Raw genomic sequence first — 18,892 nt, forward strand, 5'->3', positions numbered from 1 at the left:
GACAGATGAATGGATCAAGAAGATGTGGTATATATACACAATGGAATATTATGCAGCCATCAAAAGGAATGAGATCTTGCCATTTGCAACGACGTGGATGGAACTGGAGGGTGTTATGCTGAGTGAAATAAGTCAATCAGAGAAAGACATGTATCACATGACCTCACTGATATGAGGAATTCTTAATCTCAGGAACAAACTGAGGGTTGCTGGAGTGGTTGGGGGTGGGAGGGATGGGGTGGCTGGGTGATGGACATTGGGGAAGATATGTGCTACGGTGAGCGCTGTGAATTGTGTAAGACTGTTAAATCACAGATCTGTACTTCTGAAACAAATAACGCAACATATTTTAAGAAAAAAGAAAAAGAAGAAGATAGCAGGAGAGGAAGAATGAAGGGGAGTAAGTCAGAGGGGGAGACGGACCAGGAGAGATGATGGACTCTGAAAAACAAACTGAGGTTTCTGGAGGGGAGGAGGGTGGGGGGATGGGTTAGCCTGGTGATGGGTATTAAAGAGGGCACATTCTGCATGGAGCACTGGGTGTTATGAACAAACAATGAATCATGGAACAGTACACCAAAACAAATTATGTAATATATGGTAATTAACATAACAATAAAAAATTAAAAAAAAAAGAATAGAAGCAGAGATAAAATCTTCCAGGACAAACAAAAACTAAAGGAATTTGCAAACATGAAACCAGCCCTACAAGAAATATTGAAAGGGGTCCTCTAAGCAAAGAGAGAGCCTAAAAGCAACATAGACCAGAAAGGAACACAGACAATATACAGTAACTGTCACCTTACAGGCAATACCATGGCACTAAATTCATACCTTTCAATAGTTACCCTGAATGGAAATGGGCTAAATGCCCCAATCAAAAGACACAGGCTATCAGATTGGATAAAAAAACAAGACCCATCGATATGCTGTCTGCAGGAGACTCATTTTAGACCCAAAGACATCCCCAGATTGACAGTGAAGGGGTGGAAAACCATTTACCATGCTAATGGACACCAAAAGAAAGCTGGGGCGGCAATCCTTATATCAGACAAATTAGATTTTAAAACAAAGACTCTAATAAGAGACGAGGAAGGACACTATATCCTACTTAAAGGGTCTATCCAACAAGAAGATCTAACAATTGTAAATATCTATGCCCCTAACATGGGAGCAGCAATTATACAAGGCAATTAATAACAAAAGCAAAGAAACACATCGACAAGAATACAGTAATAGTGGGGGACTTTAACACCCCCCTCACTGAAATGGACAGATCATCTAAGCAAAAGATCAACAGGGAAATAAAGACTTTAAATGACACGGTGGACCAAATGGACTTCACAGATATATTCACAACATTCTATCCCAAAACAACAGAATACACATTCTTCTGTAGTGCCCATGGAACATTCTCCAGAATAGATCACATCCTAGGTCACAAATCAGGCCTCACCAGTACCAAAAGATTGGGATCATTCCCTGCATATTTTCAGACCACAATGCTTTGAAACTAGAACTCAATCACAAGAGGACAGTCAGAAAGAACTCAAATACATGGAAGCTAAAGAGCATCCTACTAAGGAATGAATGGGTCAACCAGGAAATTAAAGGAGAATTAAAAAAATTCATGGAAACCAATGAAAATGAAAACACGTGTTCAAAATCTTTGGGATACAGCAAAGGCAGTTCTAAGAGGAAAGTATATAGCAATACAAGCCTTTCTCAAGAAACAAGAAAGGTCTCAAATACACAACCTAACCCTACACCTAAAGGAGCTGGAGAAAGAACAGCAAATAAAGCCTAACCCCATCAGGAGAAGAGAAATAATAAAGATCAGAGCAGAAATGAATGAAATAAAAACCAAAAGAACAGTAGAACAGATCAACGAAACTAGAAGCTGGTTCTCTGAAAGAATTAACAAGATTGATAAACCCCTGGCCAGACTTATCAAAAAGAAAAATGACCCAAATCAACAAAATCATGAATGAAAGAGGAGATCACAACCAACACCAAAGAAATATAAACAATTATAAGAACATATTATGAGCAACTCTATGCCAGCAAATTAGATAACCTGGAAGAAATGGGTGCATTCCTAGAGATGTATCAACTACCAAAACTGAACCAGGAAGAAATAGAAAACCTGAACAGACCTATAACCACTAACGAAATTGAAGCAGTCATCAAAAATCTCCCAACAAACAAAAGCCCAGGGCCAGATGGCTTCCCAGGGGAATTCTACCAAACATTTAAAGAAGAATTAATACCTATTCTTCTGAAACTGTTCCAAAAAATAGAAACGGACGGAAAACTTCCAAACTCGTTTTATGAGGTCACCATTACTTTCATCCCCAAACCAGACAAAGACCCCATCAAAAAGGAGAATTACATTCCAATATCCTTGAGGAACCTGGATGAAAAAATTCTCACCAAAGTACTAGCCAATAGGATCCAACAGTACATTAAAAGGATTATTCACCACGAGCAAGTAGAATTTATTCCTGGGCTGCAAGGTTGGTTCAACATCCGCAAATCAATCAATGTGATACAATATATTAATAAAATAAAGAACAAGAACCATATGATCCTCCCATTAGATGCAGAAAAAACATTTTACAAAGTACAGCATCCTTTCTTGATCAAAACTCTTTAGAGTATAGGCATAGGGGGTACATACCTCAATATCATAAAAGCCATCTATGAAAAACCCACAGTGACTATCATTCTCAATGGGGAAAAACTGAGAGTTTTCCCTCTAAGGTCAGGAACATGGCAGGGATGTCCACTATCACCACTGCTATTCAACATAGCATTAGTAGTCCTAGCCACAGCAATCAGACAACAAAAAGAAATCAAAGGCATCCAAATTGGCAAAGTAGAAGTCAAACTCTCACTCTTTGCAGATGATACGATACTTTATGTGGAAAATCCAAAAGACTCCACCCCAAAACTGCTAGAACTCATACAAGAATTCAGTAAAGTGGTAGGATATAAAATTCATGCACAGAAATCAGTGGCATTCCTATACACCAACAGCAAGACAGAAGAAAGAGCAATTAAGGAGTCGATCCCACTTGCAATTGCACCCCAAACCATAAGATACCTAGGAATAAATCTAACCAAAGAGGCAAAGAATCTGTACTCAGAAAATTATAAAACACTCATGAAAGAAATTGAGGAAGACACAAAGAAATGGAAAAACGTTCCATGCTCATGGACTGGAAGAACAAACATTGTGAAGATGTCAATGCTACCTAGAGCAATCTACACATTCAATGCAATCCCCATCAAAATACCATCCACTTTTTTCAAAGAAATGGAACAAATAATGCTAAAATTTGTATGAACCAGAAAAGACCCTGAATAGCCAGAGGAATGTTGAAAAAGCAAAGCAAAGCTAGCAGCATCACAATTCCGGACTTCAAGCTGTATTACAAAGCTGTCATCGTCAAGACAGTATGGTACTGGCACAAAAACAGACACATAGATCAATGGAACAAAATGGAGAGCCCAGAAATGGACCCTCAACTCTATGGTCAACTCATCTTCGACAAAGCAGGAAAGAATGTGCAATGGAAAAAAGACAGTCTCTTCAACAAATGGTGTTGGGAAAATTGGACACCCACATGCAGAAGAATGAAACTGGACCATTTCCTTACACCACACACAAAAATAGACTCAAAATGGATGAGACCTAAATGTGAGACAGGAGTCCACCAACATCCTAAAGGAGATCACAGGCAGCAACCTCTTCGACCTCAGCCGCAGCAACTTCTTCCTAGAAACATCGCGAAAGGCAAGGGAAGCAAGGGCAACAATGAACTATTGGAACCTCATCAAGATAAAAAGCTTTTGCACAGCAAAAGAAACGGTCCACAAAACCAAAAGACAACCTACAGAATGGTAGAAGATATTTGCAAATGACATATCAGATAAAGGGCTAGTATCCAAAATCTATAAAGAACTTCTTAAACTCAATGCCCAAAGAACAAATAATCCGATCAAGAAATGGGCAGAAGGCATGAACAGATATTTTTTCCAAAGAAGACATCCAAACGGCCAACAGACCCATGAAAAATTACTCAACATCGCTTGGCATCAGGGAAATCCAAATCAAAACCTCAATGAGATACCACCTCACACCAGTCAGAATGGCTAAAATTAACAAGTCAGGAAAGGACAGATGTTGGCAGGGATGCGGAGAAAGGCGATCGCTCCTACAGTGTTGGTGGGAATGAAAGGTGGTGCAGCCACTCTGGAAAACAGTATGGAGGTTCTTCAAAAAGTTGAAAATGGAGCTACCATACAATCCAGCAATTGCACTACTGGGTATTTACCCCAAAGATACAAATGTAGGGATCCGAAGGGGTACGTGCACCCCGATGTTTATAGCAGCAATGTCCACAGTAGCCAAACTGTGGGAAGAGCCAAGATGTCCATTGACAGATGAATGGATAAAGAAGATGTGGTATATTGGAATAGTATGCAGCCATCAAAAAGAATGAAATCTTGCCATTTGCAACGACGTGGATAGAACTGGAGAGTATTATGCTGAGCGAAATAAGTCAATCAGAGAAAGACATGTATCATATGAGCTCACTGATATGAGGAATTCCTAATCTCAGGAAACTAACTGAGGGTTGTTGGAGTGGTGGGGGGTGGGAGGGATGGGGTGGCTGGGTGATAGACATTGGGGAGGGTATGTGCTATGCTGAGCGCTGTGAATTGTGTAAGACTGTTGAATCACAGACCTGTACCTCTGCAGCAAATAATACATTATATGTTAAAGAAAGAAGAAGAAGATAGCAGGAGGGGGGGGAAGAAGAATGAAGGGGGGAAATCAGAGGGGGAGACGAACCATGAGAGACTGTGGACTCTGAGAAACAAACTGAGGGTTCTAGAGGGGAGGGGGGTGTGGGGATGGGTTAGCCTGGTGATGGGTATTAAAGAGGGCACGTTCTGCGTGGAGCACTGGGTGTTATGCACAAACTGAATCATGGAACACTACATCAAAAACTAATGATGTAATGTATGGTGATTAACATAACAATAAAAAATCTTAAAAAAATAAAATAATGGGGATAGCAGTATCTACCTGGTCCGGGTGCTTAAACGAAATAATGTGTATAATGAAACTGTGCTTAAATTGTTCAGTCTGAGGTAGTTTTTTTGTTTTTTTTGTTTTTATCATTCTTAACACTGTAATTATTTCTGCACAGAGTCTTTGCCCACACAGGTGCTTCTGTCTTCACTGCTGCTCTTCCCCTATGATCCAGTCTTTTCTGCCCTCCGTGCCCTGAGCAGGGTATCTCTGGTCTGGGAGGTCTGGCCACAAGCACCAGTCCCTCTGTTGGGTTTGGGAGTCCCCGGTTACACGTGCAGGTGATGCCACAGTCATCCGCTGAGTTGGCTTCTCCCTTGCTGTGGAGGACTCACTACCGGAGTGTGCTCAGCCTTAGAGCTGCCCTGTTTTGAGTGTTGCACAAATCATCCATTTTAGATTTGAGCAGATTCAAGTTCATTCTTCTAAAATACCACTTACGTTCCCACATGTTCTTCTGCCTCCCTACCTCCCCCCAACCCCACCCTGCCGCATCCCTGCTATAGCAGAGTCATGGTGCTGTTGCTGTCTGTCTGCCTGCCTCCCCCAGGCAACTGTGAGCACCTTGAGGCCAGGGTCTACTGACTTTTCCTCGGGGTCCCCACAGGATCTAGCACATGAGAAATAGGAGACAAAATGATAAGTCCTGTGGTGGAGGCTGATCCAAACTTTGCATAAGGGCTGAACAGGAGAATCGTGGGGCGCCTGGCTGGCTCAGTAGGAAGAGCATGTGACTCTTGATCTGGGGGTTGTGAGTTTGAGTCGCATGTTGGGTATAGAGATTACTTTTTTTTTTTTTAAAGATTTATTTATTTATTTGACAGAGAGAGCAAGCATGAGGCGGAGTGGCAGGCAGAGGGAGAAGCAGGCTTCCCGCTGAGCGGGGAGCCTGATGCGGGGCTCGATCCCAGGACCCTGGGACCATGACCTGAGCCAAAGGCAGCCGCTTAATGACAGAGCCACCCAGGCGCCCTGGGTGTAGAGATTAAACTTAAAAAAAAATCCAAACAGTTCTTCCAGAAGGTTGAATGAGCAACATCCCGTGGCCATCAGCAGAGGGCATGTCCCCACTGCAGCCACCAGACAAGAGGATGGATGGGCTAGGTGTTGGCTCTCCAGTTAATAACCCTGGCCTGGCCACCTGAGCACCCTGAGGACTGCCACAGGCCATGAAGGTGGGTACTGGCCGAGCCATCCATATAGTCCTTGTAGGATCAGTAAGACCTTCCACCAAAGTAAGTTGTTTTTGTTTTTTTTAAATTGCAGTGTTCCCAGCCCTGTGGCATGACTGAGGGTAGGTCTCTGTGTAGAACACAGAATGGCATTAGCATTATCACAGGGACAGGAGGTGGCTTCCTGGGGCCCCAGCAAAGGGTGTCACACTCATTCTCTTTTGGAAAACTGTGCTGTGGCCATGGGGATTCCTTTCTTGGAGCCAAGAAGCTGCTAGACAGATGGCCTTTGGGAGCAGTCAGTTCTCCCAGAGGGTCAGCCGGTGTCACCAGGCACCTAGCAGGCTGGGACATCAGTGAGATCCTTGTCCAAAGCCCAGGCCTATTCCTCAAGGGGAAGCTGGCTGTGGCACTCCAGGCACCTTGCCATTCACTGGGCCACCTGCCAGCCCCTCTGGGTTGGGCCAGATGAAGACCTGCCACACTCGAGGCCCCTCTGCCGTAACTGTCACCCAGGCTTAGCTTTCAAAAGAAGCTGGCACAGTGGCAACGCCACGGGCAAGGCCAGCCCAGCTGGAGAAGGGAACTGTGATTTGCTGAGAACCTACTCATTAGGTTTACAAGGGAGATCTCTATGTATGTCTATCTGTATCCGTCAGCTCATCTGTACATATACATATCTTTTCTATATCTCTCTATAGCTTATATATAACATATACATAAAATCCAATTCCCACAACATCACAACAAAATATACTTTAATGCATGAGGGAATTGGGGCTTAAAGGATTAAATTACTTTGCCCAAGGTCACCCAGCAAGTATTTGTATTATGGTTTGAACCGAGGGGTGCCTTGCCCCAAAGGTGTTTGCTCTTTCCCACTCCTCCACACTGTGGGTGTGACAAATTGGCAGGCATGATGCTATGAAAATCAGAACAGGGGAGTCTTCAGGGATGTGGCTACTCCACAGTGTCAGTGTCTTGTATGGGTACGAGACAGTAACCGCCCCAACCGTTCACTGACCCCAGACATGCGGGCCATATTCTGGACTAGGCATGATCCAGAGGAAAACAAGTCAAAAGAGGAACCCGTGCTGGGCCCTGTGAGCAGACGGGAAGTTTTGTTAATCACAGGAGGCCCTCCCCTTCCTTTGACTAACCAGGGAGGAGGGAGGAGGCCAGAAACCAGGAAAAAGACAAATAGTCATTACTCAGAAATGAAATGAGAGATAAATGGAGGAAGGGCAAGAAGCAAGGAAGTCTGAATCATTTTCAAGAATGCTTTCAAATCTGAGTTGCTGGTGTGGAGGAAGGAGCACAGACTTATTTTGGGCAAGTCCCTGAGCCCCAGTCTCCTTATTTCTGAAGTGGGGCCATAACATTTAATCTGTTGTGAGGAGTAGGGATAATGAACTTAGAATAGCCCCCAGGAGGGACACCATGAATTGTGTGTCTTATCATTAACTTCCCCTGCAGTGCTCTAGTTCTTGCCAGCTGGGCCCTAAGGATGGAAAAGTATCCTCTGCAGTGACTGGTTATCAACAGGTGGCATCTGGAAAAGTCGAAGAGCCTCGGTACCCCCTGTGGCTCTGTGTGCCACTGAGTTCACAACCCCCTCTTTTCATAGGCTCTGACTGCTCTGTAGAGGTGGTATGCCTCTTAATTTATCATTCTAGAATGTGTGGCTTTTCGGTCCAGTATCCTCGCTTTATTTGTCCTGTAGAGCTTGAATCCTGAAACTGTGGTCTGATGGGGTGCTCCAGAGCAGAGCAGATCCACATGGATTACAAGGGTCAGCATGGGCCACTGACTTCCCTGAAGACAAGAGGCTGGGGACGTTCAGCTTTGTGTGCCCCCAACCCAGCCCAGAACCAATACGTGGATGTCCATGGCATGTTTGGAGTGACCGCAGCTTAAAGAAAAGCATGACGTGCTCAGGTCACAAGCCCCTCCATGACTCCCCATGTCAGAGCCTCACCAGCCCCACTGGCATCGAAAATAAGGGTGCTGTCTGTGGGAGGGGGGACTCCCTGTTCAGGAGAGGTAGGCAGGCCCAGGGTAGGCTGGTAGAAGACAGGGGTGTAGGGGCAACCTCTGCTCTGGTCACACCATCCTTGGGAAATGGCCCTATAAAGGAAACCCCCAGAGCTGGCGGGGAGGGGGTTGGCTTGTGGTGCTGTCCTGTGCTTCGGGAGGCAGAGGGTGGCCTGCCTGCTCTCACTGGGGTCCGTTAGGATTGAGCAGGGGCTACAATGATGTTTACTCAGCTCTTTGCTCGGGTTCCCAGAGGCTCCCTGCTGGCAGGAGCTCCTAAGGTCCAGGTGAGGCCAGAACTATCCCGGCCATGGGTGGGGGAGGTGGGCAGGACGCTCACAGCAGACATTTAGCTATGCGAGTCCTGACCCTCAGGAGGTGCTTTTCTCAGAACGCAGCTTTGGTTCTTTTGGATCCCATGAATGTCTTTATTTTGCATGAATCTGCTCACCTTCCCTTTGCCAGAGATTGCTTGAAGCCCAATCTGTGCTTCAATTTCACAACCTGAGACCCAGCGACCTCCTTATCTGCTTTCTCATTCCAGCCCACCCAGGCTGACCTTCTTCCTAATTTATATTTAACAAGGACAAACATTTCATTCTACTTTCAAGTATTTTCGAAATATATTCTTGCATGCTGCTTCTGTTCCTTTGGCAAACAGACAACAAAGCAACCCACCAATCCAGGAACCGCTGAAATAGAACCATTCCCTTCTGGTAGATATCGGACTGGTGCCTGCTCTTGGGTAGTGAACCGATGACACACAAGGGCTTCATCTAGGAATTTCAGGACACAGCGGAAGTCCCCCAGGGAAGTCACCATCACGAACCTCCCCACTGTTGCCAGCACCTTTGCCACCACACCATCTCTGGGCAACTCGACAGGGGAGGACTCTATTTCCTGAGTGCGCAGGCGCTGGGTAGCCTCTAACCCCCTAAGTCCATGTCTTGTTGGCGGCGAGGCTAGCTCTGTCCTTACCTTTATTCCTTGGCCGAGGCTTTCCAGGGAATTAATATCCAGTCCTTCCTTGCAGGCCTGCAGGCAGGAGATCACCTTCTGACTCTCCATTTTACCAGGGCGGATAGTGAGACTGGCCAGGCTGCCGTGGAAGAATTGAGCAAACCGCGGTTTGGTGACTTCTCCTCCTGAAAGTGAAAGCAGCACGGTCATTTGCCCTGTGGAGACTGGGTCCGAAACACCACTTCATGGCACGATCTGGCCGGGGGACCAAGGACACAGTGACTATGTCCCCTCAACCTGAGCTTTTCCTGCAGAGGGGTAAGCTCAGCAGCCAGCCTTGAAACACAAGGATATTACCTGCCGTCAAGACCTTGGCGCTCCCCAGCGGCACCTGATTTAGAAATCCTGGAATTCCTGGATTGGAAATAGCTGCCTTCAGAGGCGTGCACTGCGTTAGAAGACAGAAAGGAACCCCCAAAGAGTAAAACTGGGCGGGAGAAGGAAGATACCACCGATGGGAGGCCTGCTGTGTGGCGGGCTGTCTGCTGGGGACTTCATCTGAGCAAGCCTGCAAAGAAGGGACCCTTGTTTCCCACTCACACGCGAAGAACCCTGAGGCTCAGACAGGTTGAGGGACTTGCCCCAGGACACACAGCTGAACGCTGGAGCTGGCCCTCTACTCCCGGTCTGTATGACCCCAAAGCTGGCGTTTGCTGCCCTATATTCCACAGAGAGTTTGGCCGGCAGTCGAGGAATCCTGGAGCTAACGGGCTCTGGCTCTCTTGCAATGAACTGATCTCGTACCCGCTTAAACTCAAGTTCTTTGGCAGATGAGGACTTCCTGGATTCTGTTCTACCTCTTTGTTCTCATTGCCTACTTCTTGTTTTCCACTGTTCTCTCTACAGGCTGAGCCGAGTCCTGCCTGAGCTCAGGTCTGCTCTGTGGCACAGGATACCGTTCAACACTGCTCATGTCAAGGTCCCTCCTTCCACTTTCTCCCTGCTTTTCTCAAGGTCTCTAAAGTAAAAGCTCCCCTCAGGTTCATCTGAGTCCTCACCTCTTCCAGGAGGCCTTCCCCACAGCCTTCACTGAGCACAGGCCCCTTCCGTCTCTGGGCAGCCTACACCGACAGACTAGCCTTGATCTTGCACTTCTGTCTCTTTAGAGAGGTAGCGGGACATATGAGAAAGGTGGCTGTGCGTCGAACTCCAGCTTCGCTAATTCCCTGGGAAGGTTTTGTAAACCCCGAGCCTCTGCTTGCTTATGGGAGGACAGTCCCAGGTTTTGGCTCCTGGCTCCCCGGTCCTCTCTCCGAGGGCTCCTGTGGCCCCCCCCCGGACCTAGCTCCTGCAATGCACCCCTAACGAAGCGCATTCCAGCGAGACACCACCACAGAGGGCAAATTTCTGACTCTTTCTACTAGAGTGACACCACAGTGACTTCTCTCTTCCTTCCTTCCACAAGCCACTCTGTGCCAGCAGAGCCTGGACCTCAGCTGGAGGGGTGGAGGGCTGTCCCCAGGTCACTCTACCTCAGCCCGGGGGTAGTAGATGCTCCTAACGCCCGCATTCCTATATTCTTGAGAGTGCTCTCTACTTCTCAGTAGCTAATCCTTTGTTGTTCCCATTCTCTATTGTAGTTAATAATTCTCTACATTGACCTGTTGAAATCGCAGTGTGGTTTTTCTCCCGTGATTGAGTCCACACCGACACACACTCTATGTTAGCATGCATGCCTTTGCTCACAACTATTCCTCTTCACACTAAGATACCACCTCCAAACGGCTTAGATTAGGCAAATCCCATGGTCCTTCAAGGCCCCTTCAGCCCTCTGTCCCCTGCTTGCACACAGAAACCTTTCAGGAGCCACCCTGTGTACCATGCCCTTCCTCTGTCCGGAGCCCCCTGCTCACCCTGTCCTCTCCTTGCCCTGAGCCCTGGAGCACTGACTTCATTTGAACGTACCCTCAGAACCCAGCATTGCTAACGGTTTACATGTGTGGCTTTTATGTCCTCAATAGCCTTTTACGTGGTTCTCAACCTTGGCTGCACATTTTAATCACCTGGGGAATCTTTAAAAAGTCAAACTGATTCTGGTGCTTGGTCCCACCCCGAGAGATTGTAACTTAATTGGTGTGGGGAGTTTCAGAAGCTCCTCAGGTGCATTAAATGTGAAGTCAAGGTTAGGAATCACTGGCTGTAAGCTTCTGAGGTTGGGTCTTCTGCACACTCCTGTGTGATCTCTCTCCTTTATGCCACCCGCAGGCTTACTCTGGCTACCCTTCCCACACTGCTAGAATGTATTTGTGTAAGTCTCTCTCCTGGGTAGCAGGGAGCACTCATGCATTTTTCATTTTAATGAAGATGATACAGAGCAGGTAGTAATAAGGGCCGAGGGCTGCACCGGGCACTTTGCATAAGTTGGCTCATTTATTCCCTTCAATAGCACAGGGCCCCCGTGTGGTCCCAGCATGCTGCAGCCTGCCTGGCACACAGCAGACCTTTCATAACTGTTTCCTGAACTGAAAGAGATGTTGAATTAATGCCAGCAGAGTAGTGGTCATTGTGGAGTCTCTCCAACGCCCATCTCACCTCTGCCCTCTTGCAGCGGCAGCCCAGAGGTTGGGGGGAGTTGACTTGAATTCCAGGGATGGATTCTCTTTAGTCACAGCTAATCAGGTTTTCCTGTTCCCCTCACTCCGGTGACTGAGTCAGGTGATGACTTCAGATGACGCCGATCAGTACCTGTATCCACTAAGCCACAGAGGTTGGCCCAGCAGTGATCAGGAGACCAAAATCAGGCCAATGAGATGAGAGGAGAAATTAACTGGCAGCCCTTGGGAAAAGGGCCTCCATTTTCTCTCCAGAAAGTTTCTGGAACCTCCTCTTGCTCTCTTCCCTGGAGATGATTACGTGAAGGAGGAAGGCTTCGAGTGGCTGCAGCCATCTTGTAGGCAGACCAGAGCTGACCAAGGTGACGCATGAAGGAGGGCAGACCCGGGAGAGTCATAGCAGAGGCCCGGGTGGACCTCCCTCCTCATGCCCTTACCACAGCACATCCTCAACCGTGGAAGCCAATCATCCACCTTTATGGTTTAAGCCATTTTGACTCACACTGTTGTTCCCTACCACCAAAAACATCTTCACTTTAGAAACGAAAGGAGAAGGTTCTATTGAAGTTCTCAGTCCACAAGGAACTCCAAACAGATCTGCCTTTGAGGAATGCTCTGACATGGCAATGACTTGAGAGTGAGGGGGAACCCATCTCGGGCCTTCTATTCTGGGTCCTCAAAGCCCCCATAGGTAAAGCACCCCTCAGTGCCATTAGCATGTTCCTGCCCCAGCAAAGGGGCACTTCTGTTGACCTGCAGAAAGAAGGGTGTGAATGTGGGTACGCATGGTGGAGCTGCCACTCTCCAGGGCATCCAGATGGCCACCTCTTCCCTGCTTTGTCCACCCTGTGTCCCCTCAGAGCAGCGGACGCAGCAACTATCATTTACTGGGTATGCACTATGTCTCCCACATGGTGCCAAGTCCTCCACATACATCATCTTACTGAACCTTCACCAAACTCTTGGGAGGGAGGTACTTATTCTGTAGTTAGAGTTGAGCAAACCCAGACTGAGAGAGAAGTAAGCGGCTCAAGGCCACGCAAGTAGGAAGTGGTGAAGGGTGGGCGCCTCGGGCATGTGTGCATTCAGCCACGCACGGGGCCAGCTGGGGCATCCTGGAGTACTGGCCGGCCCTAGCCAGGGTGAGGCTGACAGAGAGCCCCCGCAAGGGCTCACTCTGCAGCTCCATGTTTAAAGGCCAAACTTCGCAACTCTCTTGGATGCTAAGACATTTTCCTACACACCATTTTCCCTCAGCAAAACATTCATGTTCTGTATTTTTGATTCAAGAATCCCAGATCTGTGATGTACTCTATTCATTAGTGATGCAGCTCCAGGAAATTGATTCAATTAGCACTTTGCAATAGGAGGCCAGCATAAAATGTGAAATATATTTGCACTCAGGGATGGCTGTGATGCAGGATTTAAAAAAAAATAGATACATTGAAAATCTCTTTCTTTTTAATATCTGGGGTGTCTTCATAAACCACATGGCTCCTCTGTTAACATTTAGACACAAACATGCTCATGAATTATTTTAAGAAAAAAAACATAACCTGATTTCTTACACAAAGAACTTTCTCTACATGTTTGCGAGTGTGATTTTGGGTTCCTGAGGCTAGATCTGCACACATTTTTAAAGTGTTTGCTGAAAGCCTAGCCTTCTGTTAGATTCAGCTAATTATAAGATATAGACCATGCTCTCTAGGAACTTATATTTAGTTGGGAGAATAAAGTATAGACACTGGGAAAATAAAAATGTAAGAGTAAATAGCCAGTGCAATAGATGATCTAAGGCAGGGCATGACTGATTTCCAAACAAATGCTGCAGATGAGGTGTCCAACAGATCGGAGGGGAAAAAATAATAGCCATTATCTAGGAGGCCCTTAAAACATGGCAGGTTCTTTCGTGTGCTATTTTATTTAATACTTAAGTGGCAGGACAGTATGTTTGAGACCTTAGCCTCTATTCTTTTGATTTTACCCTCTCTGTAGACACATAGCTGGCTTGTGCTCATTGCCACAGGGAGGGTTGTGACAAGGAGAAGAGCAGATGGGGCTTAAAGCTGAGTTTCTTCCCCAGTTTTGTTTCCAGAAGTCTAAACCCTAGGAGGGTGGGGAAGATCTGGGTATGGATCCACAGTTGGGGAAAAGAAGAAGAAGAAAATCTGGCTTCCCGCAGATGAGAAAATGTCACCCTTGACTAGGAGGGGGGCTGGCAGGGAGGTGGTGGAGGGGGGTAAGGCACAGGGGTGCAGAGCGAGGCACCTGGAGCCAGCCACCTGAGCTGAGCCTTGGCTGGGGAGCACGATGCTAGAGGGGATGTTGGCCTGTCGCATCTGGACAGATAGGCAGATGGACTGCAGATGGTCTTAGAGAGAGAGCATGACAAGCACGGGAGATATTTTTGTGCCCCTAAGTAAGACGAGGAGATACTGAGAGAGCTGCCAGCCCCGGAAGACCATTAGTGACAGGACCGAAGAGGTGAGCGCCATTTCCGTGGACACCTGCACAGGACGATGCCTGGAGGCCCCCCGGCACCCTAGCCCCACATAAATACCCCTGAAATCAGCTGGCACCAAGGAAATGGAACAATTTCCAATTTGCCAAGGTTAACTCTCCCCCTCTCAGATGGAAGAGGGGCTCGAAATGAAACAAAGATGGCTGTGGAAAAAACAATTTTTCTTTGCGAATTCAGATTCCTACATGCTAAACTTCTAACTCCTTTTCCTGATAATGTTTTCCGAGTTCGATAACTTGCCCACGGCTACGCAGCCAGGAATTAGTGAAGCCCAGATTCAGACTCAGGTCTGGCTCGCTTGCAAGGCTTTGACCTCCATGCCGCATGATAGATGTGGCCGGGAGGCTTCAAAGAGGATTCCTTGGAGGATGTAGTAATTGGGCTGCTTCAGGAAGATGGGGACAGGCTGAGACTGACACAACGCTGGGGGAGAATGTCCGATTACACTGGCTTCTGGGGACACGGAAGGGCTTCAGCAGCAATTATTCTGAGCCAGAATTTGCACTGGGACTGAATTCCCCCTCAGCTTTCCGTCAACTGAGAGATAGGGCCCACCCACCTCAAGAGCTTTTGAACCACTTCCCTGTAAGTATAAGTAGAAGATGCGCGTGGTGTGAAGGTGCTGTCTCCTCCCTCCGCGAAGCGCGTGCAGGATGCTTCTGCTCTTTCGCTTCCCGCTGTCCTTCCCACAGCTGTTTAGTCTGAGCAACACATGGAGCCGAGGGGGCGGCCGCGTTTCCTCTTGCTTGAGTCGAATGCTGCTCTATGCCTGGCTTGTGGATGGGGACGCCCCTCAATGAACACAATTTCATGGATGGCTGGGTATCAATTTTGAGCAATGCAAATGGTGAGACCGTCTGAAATCTTGCTTTCCCTCATTTCCTCATTTCGGTGATGGAGACACCCACGGAACGTGAAGACTAAGTGAAGTGTGTAATAGACCCCCAGAAGCTGTAGCTTCAAAGCTGTCCACACAGCCCCGGGGGGCTGCAGCTGTAGACAGCAGGTAACTTGTGGAGACAGATGATGTGCAGTTGCAGCTGACCATGACCATTCTCAGCAGGCTTTCTCAACGCTTTCCGTGTCTATGTATCCATTTCTCCAGCCTTTCCAGCAGACGTTTCACATATAGCATGTTCTAAGCCGTAAACCGTATGACTGTAGATGACCCCAAAAACCGTCTCTGTGGGGTTGGGGACCTGAATTCATGGAATTGGAAGGGCCCTCATATATTATCCAGGAGATCCCCTTCATTTTCCAGATGAAGAACTGAGGATTACAGAGGCAAGACACTTTTCAAAGACCCAGAGCAGCAAGGAGGGTCTGGAATTCTCTTCTAGCTCCAAGTTCAACCCTCCCTACACTGAACTGTGATGGGCCTGTAGTTACCTTTAGGCCTCAGCTTGACTTTGTCCAATCTGTGGGAAAAATGCCCTGGGAGTTTCCTCAAGTGATTTGACTCCAGATTCCAGAATCCTCTGGTCTTCCGTACTTGGATATGCAATGTCGTCTGGCCATACATTGTCTCTAGAAGTAGGGGTGGTGTAGCAGTGCAAGCAAGGGTAAGGGTTCTGGTGGCAGAGACCCGGCTGCAAATCCAGGCTCTGTGTGGCCCTAGCAAAGCACTTCTCTCCTCTGTTTTCTCATCTGCAAAGTGGGGATCCCATTCTTATCCAGGCAATAGGGTTGTGACAGGGAAAGGCATGCATTTAGCTCCGCACAGTGTAGGAACTCAAAAATGGAGCAAGTCGTAGGGGCAGCATGAACCAAGGGACTCAAACATGAGATTACATGATGTGAGTTTTCTCTATCTTTCCCTTAAGTGGCTTTCCCCCCCCCTCCCCTCTGGTGTATCTCTCAGAGAAGCTAAAACAATACTGTTTTTGCTCCAAGATCCTTGTCAGATTTTCTAATTAATATCATCTTCAGAATGAGACATAAAGTTAGAATTACAACTCGTGTTTCCAGACATGAATTTTAAAGCAGACTTCATCCATGTCTTCTTTAAACTAATATGCCCTCACGTCAGATTAACTCCAGGGCCTAGAACAATCTTTTCTTGATTTTTTTTGATAAGTTAATATTAAGAGACACCTTGTTAGTCATCCCCGTGTGTCAGACCACAAACCATACACCTTTGTCAAAACAGCTTCAAAAATGTGAGGTAATTCAACAAACATTAGCTATTGACCTTCTCTGTTGACCTACTGGAGTAGGGGGAAAGGTGAGGAGAGTGGAATCTGGGCACGCAGACAGTCCTTGTCTTAGCTTAGCTGAGGATGGAGATCTGCATCAGTAACTCCAACAAGATACTTCCCAAAGAGTGTTCCAAGAACACCGTCTCACAAAGAGTGAGTTCTGTAGTGAAACACGATTGAGAAACAAGGGTTAAGTATTATCAAACAGACTGCTTGATTGGTGGGCTTTTGAGAACTTTTAATAAGCTAACGAACATTGTGACCCTCCCACGTGGTGGTATGGGGATAATTGATGCAGTTTCCCAGCCTTGACCATGATGGCCTCCTTGTGGAAGGGGCATCCTGTGGTACTGGAGCTTCCCAAAGCCCTCGCTGGGAAATGCCCTCCTGAATCTAAGGCAGACTATGGTAGCGCATGCCTCTTTCTTCCAGCAGCAGAGACCCTAGGGATGTAGAATAATTTCAACACAGACTTTATTAAGATAACTTGTACTAAATTAGACCAAGCTTATTAAGTGAAGGCATGTACTCCAAGTCCCTGCACTAATTTTAGTGTCTGGCGACAAGATGACCTGGAAATGTGCACCAGATCTCAGGACCACCTGTGGCTCCAACTCCCCTCTGTCGGAAGATGACACGCTATTGATTATTGCAACTCTCAGGGTTACTTCTGCCTTTTTATCCCACTTTTGACCGTTCCCGTTCTTTGCCTTGGCTCCTCCCAAAAGCCACAGTGGGAGTTCTCTATCTGTCCCTTAACAAGAAGTTCTAATTGTTAGAGCCATCCCTTTCTCTACCTCCTGGGGCTTTATTTGTTAAGTAAGGGGTAGGACTCAGCAAGACCAGGAGCTAGGGTCGAAAGGTCTCCTCATCTGAGACCAGGATAGTGTCATAGTCAGGAGCAGGCAAAGCTGGATGCTCTAGGGAGGCCAAGGTCCGAAGCACTGGAGGAGAGTCCCCGGCAGAAGTAGGGATGAGGTGGTTGCTGGGGGCGGGTGACAGGTAAGGAGGCCTGCAATGAGATCCACCAAGAGGAGATGAGGATCAGGGAGGGAGCAAGGTGGTGGCTTCTTGACGGCATGCCGAGAGTTGTGTTTCTGAAACCTGGTTAGCCACGTCGCTGAAAGAACCCTTACAGATGCCACACATAGAGATGCTTTGGTTGTGGTGTTGAGGGAGAGGTGGCCCAGACTTGCACCTGCTGGGGCATCTCCCTGAAACCCTGGGGGCTCCCTAGGGCCCTGGTCTGACACAGTCAGCAGCCTTCCTGACTTGCTCGCAAGGACAGCGGGGTTCCAGTCCCTGCGTGGGTGGGCCTAGTTTGGAGGTCCAGGGGGCGAAGTGGGTGTGAGTGTACAACTTTTATAATGGATCAGTAAAACTTGAATTTTTGTTGTTAAGAAATGGATGAACAGGAAATCTAAGGAAAAGGGCAAATTAATTCATCTTTTAAATCATCTTCTCCCGTGACAAGACCCAGGCAGAGACAAGGAACCTGGAATTTGCCGAAAGGCAGCCCTGAGAGGGTGTGCTTGCATCCTGAGACCACCGTGACTCGGAGCGCAGAGGTGAAGGCAAGGCGTGTGTGACGGCCGCGGAGGGGAAGAGCACTGTTCTGTGATGCCAGGTCCATCCTCACCGCCAAAGCCTTTCTCTACAATTAAGATACATGCTGGAGGCTGTACTGGCAACATTTCTTAAGTGTAAATGAAGTCTCTTTTTTTTCTTAATTACTGGAAAAAACACCAGTGAAAATGAAGTCCCACTGATTACTTTGGCTTTCAAATTCACTAACAGGACCGAGCAGGCTAATTGGGGCTGCGGAGCTCTGCCCAGCAACAGCGCCAGAGCCCGTTCCTGGGAGCATCCACCAAGCAGCTGCTATCAAATTATTTCCTATCCGCATTGTGAAACCCCAGTTGGAAATTTCACAAATGGGAACTTGTTTCCTTGCCAACCTCAGAAGCACCTCAGAAGCTCTCCACAATTGCAGGCCCAGAGGCAATTAGAGGCTCTCCCATCGGGCTTACAATATGCATGTAAGTGGCCTGAAGAAAGTTAGGAATATGCCAAATAAGGGCTGCATCGTGGGCTGTCAATATCACAGAAAGGTTTTCTTCCAAGACAAAGCCTGGCTCCAGGGAGGATGTGAGTCTTCATGCGAATCCAAGCTCCCTCACAAGGCAGTCTGGTGTCTTATGGTCACAACTGGTCGCAACTCCTCCCAGTCCCTGTACCTCCCAGTGACAGGGCACGGTGCACAGACCTCTGTGAAGTTTCCCTACTGTTGC

The 18,892-nt window shown here is 47.4% G+C and overlaps 1 protein-coding gene across 1 annotated transcript in view; it reads right to left on the reverse strand.

Annotated features, from left to right (window-relative positions):
- CLSTN2 (calsyntenin 2) overlaps positions 1 to 18,892 on the reverse strand; it is a 383,732-nt gene that overhangs the window by 22,940 nt on the left and 341,900 nt on the right. Inside the window, exon 10 of the mRNA XM_028099076.2 lies at positions 9,289 to 9,455. Within this exon, the coding sequence (XP_027954877.1) occupies positions 9,289 to 9,455 (167 nt within the window). The remainder of the gene's footprint in view (positions 1 to 9,288; positions 9,456 to 18,892) is intronic.

Source organism: Eumetopias jubatus, unplaced genomic scaffold (assembly GCF_037043125.1).
Source record: "Eumetopias jubatus isolate StellerSeaLion01/CBP00866 unplaced genomic scaffold, mEumJub1_p1.0 scaffold_1, whole genome shotgun sequence".
Taxonomy (NCBI): Eukaryota; Metazoa; Chordata; class Mammalia; order Carnivora; family Otariidae; genus Eumetopias; species Eumetopias jubatus.